Source organism: Astyanax mexicanus, chromosome 8, assembly GCF_023375975.1.
Source record: "Astyanax mexicanus isolate ESR-SI-001 chromosome 8, AstMex3_surface, whole genome shotgun sequence".
NCBI classification, from domain to species: domain Eukaryota; kingdom Metazoa; phylum Chordata; class Actinopteri; order Characiformes; family Acestrorhamphidae; genus Astyanax; species Astyanax mexicanus.
In genome coordinates, this window is record NC_064415.1 from 7,153,181 (window position 1) to 7,168,424 (window position 15,244).

The window sequence follows — 15,244 nt, forward strand, 5'->3', positions numbered from 1 at the left end:
AGGAAAGGACAGAGAAACAGGTCCAAAAATATAAACAAATAATGATAAATCTATACATACAAAAAAACAATAACAGGAAATATATAAAAGATACTTAAAAAGTTATATAAAGTAAAGAAAAAATATATACATCTAGTGCATGGAGATATGATTGTGGTAGGGTGTGACCAGTATTACAGACATCCCAAGTTGCAAAAGTTGATTTCAGGGAGGTTTATTTGACAAAAAATTGACAGTTACAATATCACAAAAAATTGCACAACATCAAAAACATTTCATATCATATTACAATAATTATTAATATTGCCTCCGCCATGATCTGCTTTCTCTCACTCACTGAACAAATCTCGTCCGGGAGGGGGGAAAAACACTGCCCGCCCACACTAAAAACTGATTGGCTGTCTCACAGACTCTTTGCAGAGAACAGGCCAATCAGAACCCTCTCTGTTTTCTCTCTCTCCTTCCCACACGCGATTAGAGAATAAAAGTCTGTGGCCTGTGTGCGCGTTTTGGGCGCTCGTTCTGAATTCCGGGAGATTATATGTGACTCGCGGGCATCAGGGAGCCACTACCGAAATGCGGGAGACTCCCGCAGCTTCAGGGAGACTTGGTTTGTCTGAGTATTATTCCACAAAGAGTAACAGTTAATAAATTAATATCACATAAATAGTAAATAAAAAGGTGGTAAAAATGTTGCACGTTAAACATATTGCACAAATCATGATAAGGGGACCATAGTACACGTAGTGAGATGGTTATTGCACACTGTGAGCATTACAGCTATACTTAGTCAATATGTATGTTTTGCATGAAGTACTGAGATAGTAAACTAGTGTTTACTGAGAGCGTGGTGTGTTGTAAAGTCTGATAGCGTGTGGAAGGAAAGACCTGCGGTATCTCTCCTTCACGCAGCGTGGGTGCAGCAGCCGGGTACTGAAGGAGCTGCTCAGTGCTGTCAGAGAGTGGTGCATGGGGTGGGACAGGTTCTTCAGCATGTTCTTAAGCTTAGTCCTCATTCACCTTTCTCCCACCACCTCCACTGGGTCCAAAGACACCCCAGGACAGAGCTGGACTTCCTGATGATTCTGTTCAGTCTCTTCCTGTCAGCGGTGGAGATGCTGCTGCCCCAGCAGACCACTCCATAAAAGATGGCTGATGCCACCACGGCATCAAAGAAGGTCCTCAGGAGTGTCCCCTGCACGCCAAAGGACTGGAGTCTCCTCAGGAGATGCAGTCTGCTCTGACCTTTCCTGTGGAGAGCAGCCGTGTTGTCAGTCCGGTCCAGCTTGTTGTTAAGGTGGACACCCAGGTATCTGTAGGACCTCAATATCCGTGCCCTGGATGTTCACAGGCACCGGAGGAGAGTGTTTGGTTTTGCGGAAGTCCAGCACCAGCTCTTTAATTTTTCCTGCGTTGATCTGCAGGCACTTTCTCTGCCAAATTTGCCAAAGTCCTGCATCAGTTCTCTGCACTCCTGCTCATCTTCATCACTGAAAAGTCCGACGATAGCAGATTCATCTGAGAACTTTTGTAGGTGGCAGCTTGCAGAGCTGTAGTTGAAGTCTGCAGTGTAGAGGGTGAACAAGAAATATATAACTTTATTAATATGTATCTTTTTATTTATTTTTTTTTCAGACGTTACAATATATCACATGCATGTAAAATGTAAGTTTACTGATCAGATATTAATGTTTCTCTAGAGCTGGATCTGGTCAGATGGGAGTGACTCCTCATACAGTAACTGGATTCCTGGAGAGCCAAATAATTATAATATATTTCATAACTGTGTGGAGTTATGGAGTGAAAATACATACCAATGGAATGATGCAAGCTGTTATCACAGAAATAAATTCATCTGTTATAAAGGTGAGTAATATGATTCATAACACTCAGCTCTGCAACACAACAACATTACACCCAATCCCGATCACATGGCACAGCACATGACACTTCCAGGAAGCAGATCCCCTGAGTACTATACACATGGTTTAGCCCTATAAAGGGGGCTCGTTTGCTCTCAGTCATTGCTGAGTACTGACAGATCTATCCTTGAACAACGCGTTATCTTGTTGCCTGTGTTTTTTTCTCATTTTTGACTACTTTAAATTTTTGCCTATACCCTTTGATATTGCCCTGACGTGTATAACCTTTGGAATGTTTGCCTACCCGGGTATGATATCTCCTTACTGCTGTTACTGCTGTTGGGCATTGTTGACCCTTTTCTGTTTGACCATCCCTTTGCCTGATACTATTATTAATCATGCATATTTTTATCTGCATATGCGCGTGCTTGAATTCTGCCCAGCCATGACAGAGGTGATAAAAGCAGTATATATCACAGCTCCATTAAATTAACGTTTATTGATTGTACTTTGAGCAGTAACACTGTCAGGACACAATATAAAATTGTGTCAGTGTCATTGCAGCACTGTCACATTTAGACACAAAATTCACCAATCAATATGGCCTGAGAACTGCATCACAGAGAGCACTATTAAGCTATCAGCAGCCGGAGTCTGAGAGGGCACAATTGGCCATGCTGTGTATGGGTAGGTAGGTAGTGCTCTTTCCCTTCATCAGTCCTAATGAAATATTGGCCGGCACAGGCGCCTGTTAGCTGACGTATCAGAGCTGGGTATCCAGTGCTTTCCTCTGATAGCACTTTTTTACCAAAATAGTTCCATTCGGGCTTAAAAGAACCATGATGCGTTTCCACCAGAGCATTGCACAGTGGCGGTGAACATGGTTTGTGCTGAAGAACCTAGTATTCTCCGGTTTCCTTTGCAACCAAACATTCCTGGTTCTGGAACCTACTTTTGCTGGTTGAAACACAATGAATGGTTCAAAATTAGGTTTGTGAACCAAAACGGTGCCGGTGTTGTGCCAAATTCAGCACCCCCACCAGGAAAAGCACCCCCTCTCAGATGCGCACACATAAGTCTTCTTCACCCCCCGAGATGGAGTGCTTTTCCTGGTGGGGTTCCATGTCGGTTGAAAAGAACTATGAGTGCATTTGCTTCATAGTGATACTACAAGGTTTGGAAAATGAAACTGAAACGCCTGTCATCATTTTAGTGTGGGAGGTTTCATGGCTAAATTAGAGCAGCCTGATGGCCAATCTTCATTAATTGCACATTATTGCACCAGTAAGAGCAGAGTGTGAAGGTTCAATTAGCAGGGTAAGAGCACAGTTTTGCTCAAAATATTGCAACACACACAACATTATGGGTGACATACCAGAGTTCAAAAGAGGACAAATTGTTGGTGCACGTCTTGTTGGTGCATCTGTGACCAAGACGGCAAGTCTTTGTGATGCATCAAGAGCCACGGTATCCAGGGTAATGTCAGCATACCACCAAAAAGAACCAACCACATCCAACAGGATTAACTGTGGACGCTGTAAGAGGAAGCTGTCTGAAAGGGATGTTCGGGTGCTAACCCGGATTGTATCCAAAAAACAAAAACCACGGCTGATCAAATCACGCAGAATTCAATGTGCATCTCAACTCTCCTGTTTCCACCACCACAACTGTCCGTCACCACAATAAATTATTGTGATCTAAAACCAGGTGTTTCAGTTTCATTGTCCAACCCCTGTACAGTTGCAGTGTTTGGAAAAGTTAACAGTAAAACTGATGTGAAAATTGTGTTAGAAACTTGAAAATCATATTGGAACTATTGCATTTGGGTAAATCTTGGTCCTCACCTTTCAGAAATGGTTCCTCTGGTCCTGATTAAAGAGAAGAAGACGTGGTGGGAAGCTCTGAAATACTGCAGAGAGAATCCTGTGGACCTGGTCTCTGTTCACACTGAGGGAATTCAGCGCTGGTTGGAGATTATTTCTAAAACTGCCTCCACTGATAATGTGTGGGTGGGTCTGCGTCACACCTGTGCTCTGAAGTTCTGGTTCTGGGTGAGCGGAGAGTTCCTCTGCTACCAGAACTGGGGTCAAAGGTTGGAAATGCAGGACTGCAGTAATGGAGAAAGATCAGGAGCGGTTCAGTCTGGAAGTAAGCAGTGGATCAGTCTGCTGGAGAACCAGACCCTCAACTTCATCTGCACCACAAAATAATCAGAGGTGTCAAGTAATGAAGTACAATTATTTTCGATAGAAATGTAGATTATCTATACTTTACTGAAGTAATTATTTATCAGATGACTTTTTACTTCTACTTCTTATATTTTCACACAATTATCTGAACTTTCTACTCCTTACATTTTAAAAAAGCCTCGTTACTCCTATTTCATTTCAGCTGGTTTTTATTCCGGCTTCTCATCGTTTAATAAAACCCCTATCCAGATAAATCTCTCCATCCAGATAGAGTGAATCTGATTGTGATTGGATGCAGAGAAGTATAAACATATACCATTCCGACTCCCTATTGGTTTATACAATCCATTTACCATAGTTTAACTTGATGACTGTTTATACAGTAAGCAGGGAAAGTACAGTGTCTCTCAATATTGAAGCCACCACAGGTCTAGCGCCTCTGCTGGCCGGTTGCAGTATGATATGAAGTGGCTCCGCCCACCCCCATATTGTCGTTTCAATAACAAAACAGACAAATGCTTATTTTTAATTCCAACAGTTAAGTTAAAATGGACAATAGCTTTGGTTCATCTAAGTGGTAATCAGAATAAGTAGAGCTTAGCTCCGGTACCATAATATGCTGTAGTTTGATTTAAGTTACTTGTTTCTCATAAAATACTTAACACCCTCGTGTGGTGTTCGGGTCTGTGGGACCCGTTTTCATTTTTCATCAAATGATACTAAAAAAATATTTTTTCTAACTCAAACTCATTGGCATTGGCTCATTTTTTGGTGAAAAACATATATCAAAACACATTTTCGATAAACACACACTGTACACCCCCCCCCCCCCCCCCTACACATTTATATTACATACAGTATGTTTGGGAAAGGGCTACTAAACATTGCTTCATTTGTAAATTTGAAACTAAACAAATTTCCTACTCATATCTTGAGTTAAATTCATTTTCTTTTACATTTTATTAAAAAACTAAGGCTGAACTGTGAACTCAATGAAGGCGGTCTGAGAAGCTTTGTCTGGGAAAAGGGAGTGGGTAACAAATTCAACATGGTTGACAATTTTAGCCTTATTGTTTATATAAAGGGAAAAATAAAAATGAATGAAACTACAGTGTCTATGCTTTAACACAGTTATCGATGTATGTATACTAATTATTTTAAAATTTCTTTTTGTAATGATTTAATGATTTAGTTTCTTAGATGTGAGGTGATATGTTCTTTTGCTGGATTCATATATAACTTATCAGCATTTTTTTTATATTGGGATAGCAGTATGTACAGTGATTAGGAAGTTACTTAGTACACCAGTGATGACTTTCTTCTTCAGGACCTTCCAAGCTGTTGTTGTTTATTATTTAAATAATAATTAATGTATCAGGAATCACCTGAGCAAGTCACATGTTCCAATACTTGTGCTCACAAGAAAAATGGGTTGGGCTCAGACAGAAGGTGCAATCTTCTGAACTGTGTATCAGATCCAGATGTAGATAATTGGAAATAAAAGGTGAAATGTTGATCTTTTGTGTCATATTAATATTTTAATGTGTTCAATCTACCACAGAAATAAAGGGATTGACCTATATGTTCCAATACTTTTTAAGTGCACTGTATTAAATTAATATATATATATATATATATATATATATATATATATATATATATATATATATATATATATATATATATATATTTCTTATTCTGTAAAGCTAACAGAATAGTGATGATATTCTGCTTCTCTGTGTTTGGCTTCTGTAATATTTTGTGATTGTTAAAATAAATAAAAGCATAATGTCTCAACTTTATACATTGTCTTATGTTTTACTTTTGTTTAATAGTGTTTAGTCAGTTTACCCTATTAGTAAAAATTACAGGATATAACTGTGGGATAACTATTTGATTACATTGACCACAGCAACACCATAGCAACCAACATCTATACTATTGCAACACATTAGCAACCCCTTAGCAACATCTCAAAAAACACCTAGACACATCTTAGCATGTCATAGCAACACATAAGCAACCAACTAGCAACACCATAGCAACCAACACCAATAGCATAGCAACACTGATAGTACTTCACAATAAGAGTCACAGAGTAATAATATTAATCATTGTTAAATAGTTATGGATTGTTTTAAATAATTACAAATTGACACTAGTTAAGATAGTATTAAACATTACTGAAGTTTAATGCTTAAGAATGCTGTAATGTTGTAATAAAGAATGAAGATAAATAATTAGATAAAACATATTTACTTAAAACATGTGTAATAATTAATACTGTCTTAACTAGTGTAAATTAATAATTACTCAGGACTTTCTGTTGTAAGGACTGTTAATTAATGTACCCTTATTTTAAAGATAAAAATATATGGAATTTGATATATGATTTTTATTGTTACATAATTCTTTATTCAAGGTTCACCTTATCCACAGACAACATACAATAGCTGCTTCATGACCTGTCTGATTATATTTATTGTTTATATTTATTGTTCACTGGAATATGATGCAAATGAGCATCAAACAAACAGAGCTGTCCTGTCTTTATCTTCCTCAGTTATTATACAGCCGTATTACTGCAGCAGACACTCACACACCAGCACAGCTCCTCATACAGTAACAGGTAAGTAACACTTTTAATACGATTTAAATTAAACATCATATATATATATATATATATATATATATATATATATATATATATATATATCTTAGGAATCAAGTAATATGTTTTTTTATATTTAGAAGAAATATGTATTTAACATTTGTTTAGATTACATTTCACTGAAGTTATACATTTTTAAAGAAGTTTCCTTACCTATTAATGCATTTATTCTTTTTGGATTTTGATCTAAACCTGCTTTACACAAAGAATACACATTTACCTGTATCTCTATTTGTGCCATTTTGTTCCATACATAAGGCTCTTTATACTGTATCAAAACTTCTCGATAAAGAAGCCAGTAGAAATGCTCCAAAATGTTTGGAATAAAATGTTTTTACATGGATCCTAATCTAACTATACTGAAAAGAAAACTTTTGTGTGAATTGAAGTCTGTACATTTAAAAATAAGTTAAAAAAAATTGAAAATCAAATTCTGATGTGAGCAGCTCAGTGTCTTCTGGTATAAAGAAAAATAATAGCATGTGGCTGTCTCTTATCATTATCTGTGTTATAAGAACAAGTGAAAGGGGAACTGATGAAAACGGAGAAAAACACACCAAAAATACTGTAGTCTGGGGTTCAAAGGGTTAAAAAATCCTTAGTAACCACTTAGCAACATCTAAGCTCCTAAACCCATTAGAAACCCCTTTACGTTTACTTTGTTACTTGTATTTAATTCAGCAAAATTAAGCAATTTTACATTAAAATGCTTTACACATGCTCGCTTCACCTGAATTGCAAGCAATATAAACAGCTTACATGGTTAATATTTACCCTTTACCTTTCTTATGTTACATTTCTTTCAAAAAGTGCTACTCTTTTTTTATTAGTTTTTTAATAAAATGTAAAAGAAAATGAATTAAACTCAAGATATGAGTAGAACATTTGTTTAGTTTCAAATTTACAAATGAAGCAATGTTTATTAGCCCTTGGCCAAACATACTGTATGTAATATAAATGTGTGTGTGTGTGTGTGTGGGGGGGGGGGTGTACAGTGTGTGTTTATCGAAAATGTGTTTTGATATATGTTTTTCACAAAAAATGAGCCAATGCCAATGAGTTTGAGTTAGAAAAAATATTTTTTTAGTACCAATTGATGAAAAATGAAAACGGGTCCCACAACCTGAACACCACACAAGGGTTAAAAGAACTGTTTGTACACACTGTATCTTCAGAATATTGTTAATATGTTTTGATGAGTGCCCGTCTATTAGTGCCTACAGAAAAGGATGCTAATCTGTGCAAACTCAATAATGATAGATAGATAGATAGATAGATAGATAGATAGATAGATAGATAGATAGATAGATAGATAGATAGATAGATAGTCTTCAGTTTGCTGTGATGAGAGGAGTTGAACAGTCTTCTGGCCTGAGGGACAAAAGACTTTCTGAGTCTGTCTGTGGAGCAGGACTGGGGCAGCAGTCTGCCGCTGAATGAGCTCCTCTGCCTGGAGATGTTGCTCTGGGTGCAGAGGGTGGTGAACATTGTCCATGATGTTCAGTAGCTTGCTGAGGGCTCTCCTCTCCGCCAGTGGTGTTAAGGACTCCAGCCCTAATCCCAGCACAGAACCAGCTTTCCTCCCAGCCTGTCCAGTCGTCCAGCGTCCCTCTTGCTGATGCTGCCTCCCCAACACACTACAGCGTAAAAGAGGACGCTGGCTACCACAGACTGGTAGAACATCAGCAGGAGTTTCTGGCAGGTCCTGAAGGACCCGAGCCTCCAAATAAAGCATTTTTATTTCTTATACTTAAAACCTGCATCGATTTCATCCATTTATGTTTTCAGTTCTAGCTACACTCCCTCTACAATGTACACGCCCCATGTTGTGCAATAGATGCCCTTTTAATTTGTTTTCACCCTGTCCTTCAAACAGTCCACCACTGAAGATAGAGTTAGTAATAAATGATAACCAGGGCTGTTTAAAGCAAATTGGGCGCTCCCCCTTTCTGTTATATGATGCACAGAATTATCATAGGTTATCCTTGGTCCTACTCCCCAGTCCTGCTCCACAGACAGACTCAGAAAGTATTTTTTGTCTCTGAGGCCATAAAACTGTTCAACTCCTCTCAGCACAGCAAACTAAAGACTCTGTGACACTTTTTCATTACAGCCACTCTGGTCACTCATGGATACACCCTCTGAGATTGTATTATTTTTTTATAGTTTTACCCTATTCTGCACTACTAGTTTATTTACTGTCCACTGTTTACATCTCTACAAATTTGCACTGCTAAATTAAATTATTACATAACTGTGTATTTGTTTATTGGCTGACATCAGTCATCTTCTCAATATCCACAGCAACTGGTGTTCATTGTTGTTTTACTGTGCTTGTACCACTTTGAAATAAAGGGTTAATAAAGGGTTTATAAATTGTTTATAAAGTAGTTTATTAATGTTATAAATTTAATTGTTAATGCTTAGAACATTAATAAACACATAATAAACACATAAATAGAAAGAACAACAGTGACAATTATTTCTTTAACATACCAAATAAAATAATATAGAAAGTCAGTTTAGTCATTTAATATATTATTTAAGTTAAATAAATAAACCTATTAACATAAATGTTAAAGTAATCTATCCATTAGATAGATTATCGCGAAAGAATAGCTAGCACATCAGAGATCGTATGTCACCTACATCAAAACGTTATGAATGATAGTTCATACTGGATAACTCTGCTTCATGATTGCTGAACGTTCATATTTTGCCGGCTGCAGGAATGACGAACCTGGCTGTCTGGCTACTGTCAGTAACTAGTGGGAGGGGCTCCCTAGAGGGGGATTCTAATAAAAGCGTTGTTGTAATTTCCTGGACTGGCATCACATAATTTAAAGCACAATGTTGTTACATTCAGTTCATAACTAGTTGTTGTCTGGATAAGTCTGCTGGCAACACACACTACCTTAATCTAAACTAAGGCCTAATCCCATTTCAACCCTTGGCCCTACCCCTTACCCTTACCCTTATTCTTGTTAAGCTGTAAGAATGGTAAGAAACTCAGAAATAGATAGATAGATAGATAGATAGATAGATAGATAGATAGATAGATAGATAGATAGATAGATAGATAGATAGATAGATAGATAGATAGATAGATATACACAGGATACAGAAGTTATAAAAAAGTGCAGCTAACACAGTAAAACAACAATGAACACCAGTTGCTGTGCATGTTGAAATGAATGATGTCATCTGTACAGGGTGTGTGCAAGTATGCAAATTGTGAAAATGTAAACAGTGGCAATAAATAATCTAGTAGTGCAGAATAGGGTATTAGTATAAAAATATTATAAGTATTAAGAGTGGCCGTGATGAAAAGGTGTCAAAGGTGAAAAGTCTTGCAGAGTTTGCTGTGCTGAGAGGAGTTGAACAGTCATATGGCCCGAGGGACAAAAGATCTCCTCAGTCTGTCCATGGAGGAATTTCTGGCAGATCCTGGAGGACCCGAGTCTCCTGAAGAAGTGCAGTCCGATCTGTGCCTTCTTCCTCAATTTCATCCATTTATGTTTTCAGTTCTAGCCACACCCCTTCTAGAATGTGCATGCCCCAGGTTGTGCAATAGATGCCCTTTTAATGGAGGGGTAGGTTAGGGGAAGGGATAGGGCTTGTTATCCCTTCATACAGAGGGGGTATGAGAATCAATGGTAAGAAACTCAGAAATGTAAATATTTTACCTGTTAAAAGTGATGATTAGCACTATATTACAATAATTTAATGTGTAGTTTAAATTTTTTATGACCGATTTTTTTATAACAAACATAAAAAAGATTGCTAGTAGTTTGTCTCAGAAGGTAGCTAGCTAACTAACTTGACCATTCCACCTTAAATGGTGCAACAGCTGGCAGGGGCTGCAGTATTTAAGGTGGAATGGAAAAATAAAGTAAAATAAAAGTTAATCAAAGCTAATTTCAGCTCCCCGTCACAGAGAAATTAAGCAATGGACAATATTAATTCATTTCTGAACCACCTCCTTCCTTTCTGAAGACATACAATAAAGCCCTAAAATTAGCTAGTTAATCATCAGCAGCAGCTAGATTACTGAACTTTAGTGCTCCTGGTGACATATCAGGTGCTTGAAGGGTTTTCAATTCTTAAGGTGGAGGATTTTACCCCTTCTCCTTGTAACTCTGTTCTAAGGGGAGGGGTTACACTCGAAAACAAGGGGTAGGGGTTATTGGGGGAGGGCCAAGGGGTGAAATGGGATTGGGCCTTATTAGTGTGTAGTACGCAGTTGGAACACAACTGTTTTCTTCCCTCAGGCTCTAAAAGTGTCCCACTTCCTCCCGTGGATTGGAGTGTTTGTTTTCTGTGGTTATCTCACATTAATTTGCATTGGAATTTGACCTCCTTTACTTTTCTGCCTGCTTTTTTCCTTAATCAAAGGTAATAATAAAATACAGAATCCTGCTTTTGTTGGAATAACAGTCTCTACTACCATCCATAAGGCTTTTAATTGGATTTCAGAACATTGCTGTGGGGATTTGGTTGCATTCAGTGACAAGACTGATATATTAGTGAGGTCAGGATGGTGGATGATCACCACCCCATGTTATTTATCCACAACTCATCCCCAACTCAATTCTGTGCATTGGGTATTGTGCCTGTACATCTTATTTTGTCACGCCTCCTTTCAGTAGTTTAACTCTTTCACATTTGTGTTAGAATATTGCCTAATTAACATATATATATATGTAATCTTTTGACTGAAATTTGATAATCAAATATATTCTATAAAGATGTCTTCTCTCTCTCTCTCTCTCTCTCTCTCTCTCCACAGTCATGAGGTCAGCACTGCATTGTCTCCTGCTGTTCTCAGGTCAGTGGAGTTCATGATCATGTGTAAAACTCTCTGCTGCTTCATTACTGTACTGCCATGCTGATGAGAGATTTTAACCCCTACAGCTCTGTGGACTCTCTCCTTCTGTGGAACTCGTCAGTTTCGTGTGGTGAACGAAGAAAAGAACTGGACTGAAGCTCAGGAACACTGTAGAGAGAAATTCACTGATCTGGCAACCATTCAGAACCAGGAGGAAATGGATGTTTTAAAAGCTGATATCCGTGGGAAAACAGACAGTTTCTGGATTGGACTGAGACAGAATGATATGAACAGAGTAAGCAGTTGTGCTCATTTAGAGGAATAAGTGTAGTAACTATTTTCTAGTTCTAATTTTAGAAAAAAAAACAATACAAAGGAGCACTGTCTAGTTCTATTATAATTACAGACTGAAGGCCTCTATCTGTTATTTTGTTGGAGGAGTTGGTCATAATGTTGTGCTTGATCAGCGTATATTTTAATACTGAGCACATGCTAATTTGTCTTAAATTTCCAAGATGGTACCAGTAAATTTGACTGCTGTCACAACTGCTCTTTTACTTACTGCCCTCTTTATTTTCACCATGGCATTAATGACATGACATAAATCTAAAAACCAACTCAACTTTACATCGCACTCTTCCTATTTCCATGTTCTAATATGCTATTTATTATATACTATTGATTATTTCTTATTCTTTTTTTATCTTACTGTATATCTAAATTTTGTATTCTATTTTGCTTTGGATCCAAATGCCCCATTCAGTCATAACCTTGATTTATATTTTAGTTTAATCACATGCATAGTCATTTTATTCATAGCTTTGATTTAGAATGAGATCTGACAGTAAAGAGCGTTGAACTGTTTATTGATCAGGTATTAATGTGTCTCTAGAGCTGGATCTGGTCAGATGAAAGTAACTCCCCATACAGAGACTGGAAACCTGGAGAACCAAACAATAACGAGAGTGATTTCTGTGTGGAATTAAAACATGAAGATGGAGACGGCAAATGGAATGATGCAGGCTGTCACTGGAAAAAACATTTTATCTGCTATAAAGGTGAGAAATATGAGGTGATAAATGTGGTACATCTGTTAGATCTTCAGTTCATTCACTTTTAATATTTGTGCTACACTGTAAAAAACTTTAAAGCTTCCTAACAAATGGTTTGACAATCATTTACCATAATTCAATTTACTGGTGATTTATGGTGAGTACAGACAAAATATTCCCCTCTTTTTAAGTCCCAGGTTATTATAATTTTTAGCACTGTCCCAGGTTACCGTGGTTAGCGATACATTTTGATAACAACCCATTATGCAGTGTTATGTGCTTCCAAACACCATTGAAAACTGCTGAAGGGTGAAGCGGCCATCTTGGATTCTAAACTCAGGGTGCACAAAACTCCCAACTTTACAATTAGAAAATCTGACCTCCAGCTCCTTCAAAAGTTCATATTTGGAGCTAGAAAATTCCTACGTCCGAGTTCTTCTTTGCCATCAGCAGCCAGAGTCCGAGAGAGCACAACTGGTCATGTTCACTCTGAGTGGGCAGATGGCGCACTCTCCCCTTTTTACTCTCACTGTGATGCTGGTCGGCACAGACATCTGTTAGCTGGTTGTATCAGAGCTGGGGATCCAGCACTTTCCTCTGAGTGTGTTGACTGCCTTTCTGCTAAGGGAACAGTAGATGCTAGTGTTGAGTGTTAGGAGAGTCCTATAGTGAGAAATAAAGGAACTATTTAATTTAGTTGAATCTTGTTCCTCACATTTCAGAACAGGTTCCGCTCATCCTGATTAAAGAGAAGAAGACATGGAAAGAAGCTCTGAGATACTGCAGAGAGAATCATGTGGACCTGGTCTCTGTTCACACTGAGGGAATTCAGCGCTGGGTGAAGATTGTTGCCAGAAAAGCCTCCACTGATAATGTGTGGGTGGGTCTGCGTCACACCTGCACTCTGAGCTTCTGGTTCTGGGTGAGTGGAGAGTTTCTCTGCTATCAGAACTGGGCTCCAGGGAACGGGACGGGAGTGGAGGACTGCAGTAATGGAGAAAGATCAGGAGCGGTTCAGCGTGAAAGTGGGAAATGGATCAGTCTTCCACAAACCCAGACCCTCAACTTCATCTGTACTACAAAATAATACAGTATAGAGGCCTAGCTCTCTCTTTAAGTGGGCAGGATGACCTTTCCTATCCCTGCATCACTCAGTGTGATGATAGCTGATGGAAACATCTGGTAGATGCTAAAACAGAATTTGATAATTGAAAATTTGAGTAAATCTCTTCTAGTTTGACAGCACTGTGTGATACGGGGAGTCTGATATACCTATAATCTATTTCTATTTCTATAGTTAAACTCAATGTATGTATGTGAGCAGGGAAAGTAAAATGTCTCTGAATATTAAAGCCACCACAGGTTTAGCGCCTCTGCTGGCCGGTTGCAGTATGATGATTAAACAGCCCCGCCCAGTTTTATGTCTATTTCTCCTCTTAACTGTCTTTCCATCTCCAGTGTCTAATTCCAAAAGCTAGTTTTCTCTGTATTATTACCACTACTAATATTACCACATGTTTATGCTTTTATACATAGGAATGAAATGATTTGCCGATTAGCCTTAGCCGGAACAGACCGGTCGTCTGCATCACATGGAGTAGCTGAGTTAAAGTTGAGCTGTCAGATATCTAACAAGCTAATCATACTGTTATTGATTACATGATGTAATTGTGTTGTAGAGCTTAGATCAGGACCAAAAAATCGAGCCCAAGCCTGACCCGCCCCGCCCTATTAACTGTCATTATGAGCCAGAGCCTGATTTAAACCCCACTTTTTTTAGTTTTTTAAAACAGTTCAGTGCAGTAAGAAAATTTTAACTATTATAAAATATATATGAGGATATTTAAATACAAACAATACAAAAACTATACAAAGTATGAAGGTAAACTGACTGTAAATAGGAGGTAGTGTTGAGGTAGGTAGGGTTGACAGTGTTTTTGTTAGGACGAACAGTGTAGATGTCCACGTAGTAAATGGAGTAGCGCAGCTGCAAGTAGTGAACACTGCACAGACTGCGAGTGTAAACAGCATGGAGCAGCAGCGTAGAAGTAATTTGCAGTAATTTGTAATATATCAGATTAAACTGTGCCTAATCAGCAGCAGTTTAGCTCAAATAAAAGGAGTATATTTGATAGCTGGTTCGAATCGAGGACCGCTTCAGAGTTTTTTGGGGACCAGACTGAGACCACCTCCAGTAATACAAAATAAATCAAAATAAATACAAAATAAATCAGAATGTAATAGCTGGAAGTGTGATGGAAGTGTAAATGGTTTGGTAATAAAATACATTAACTGCAAGTCTGGCTCCACCTCTGCTAATCTGACAACAGGGCTAATATTTTTGGCTTAATTTCTATAGACCTATTCCATTCTATTGGGAATAAAACTACAACATCCATGCTTATATACAGCCATTGTTTTAACTGTTTTCATAACCTGTACTTTCTTAGAAAAAAATATAAATATTATAAACATCTATCTATCTTTTTAGCACAAATAATCTATGGATCCAGGTTCCACATTGACAATCCAAGGATCCAGACATAATGTAACATACAATGAAATAACACTTAAAACTAACTAGAATCAACACAGGGAAACAGCATATATATCATATCAATGTATACTATCACTTTAATTAT

General features: G+C 37.9%; 1 protein-coding gene across 1 annotated transcript; it reads left to right on the top strand.

Moving 5' to 3' along the window:
- The first annotated feature begins 3,715 nt into the window (after window positions 1–3,715).
- On the top strand, window positions 3,716–4,072 carry LOC125803955 (lithostathine-1-beta-like). The gene has a single exon (XM_049482770.1). The coding sequence runs from the start codon at window positions 3,716–3,718 to the stop codon at window positions 4,070–4,072; it is 357 nt and encodes a 118-aa protein (XP_049338727.1).
- The last annotated feature ends 11,172 nt before the right edge of the window (window positions 4,073–15,244 follow it).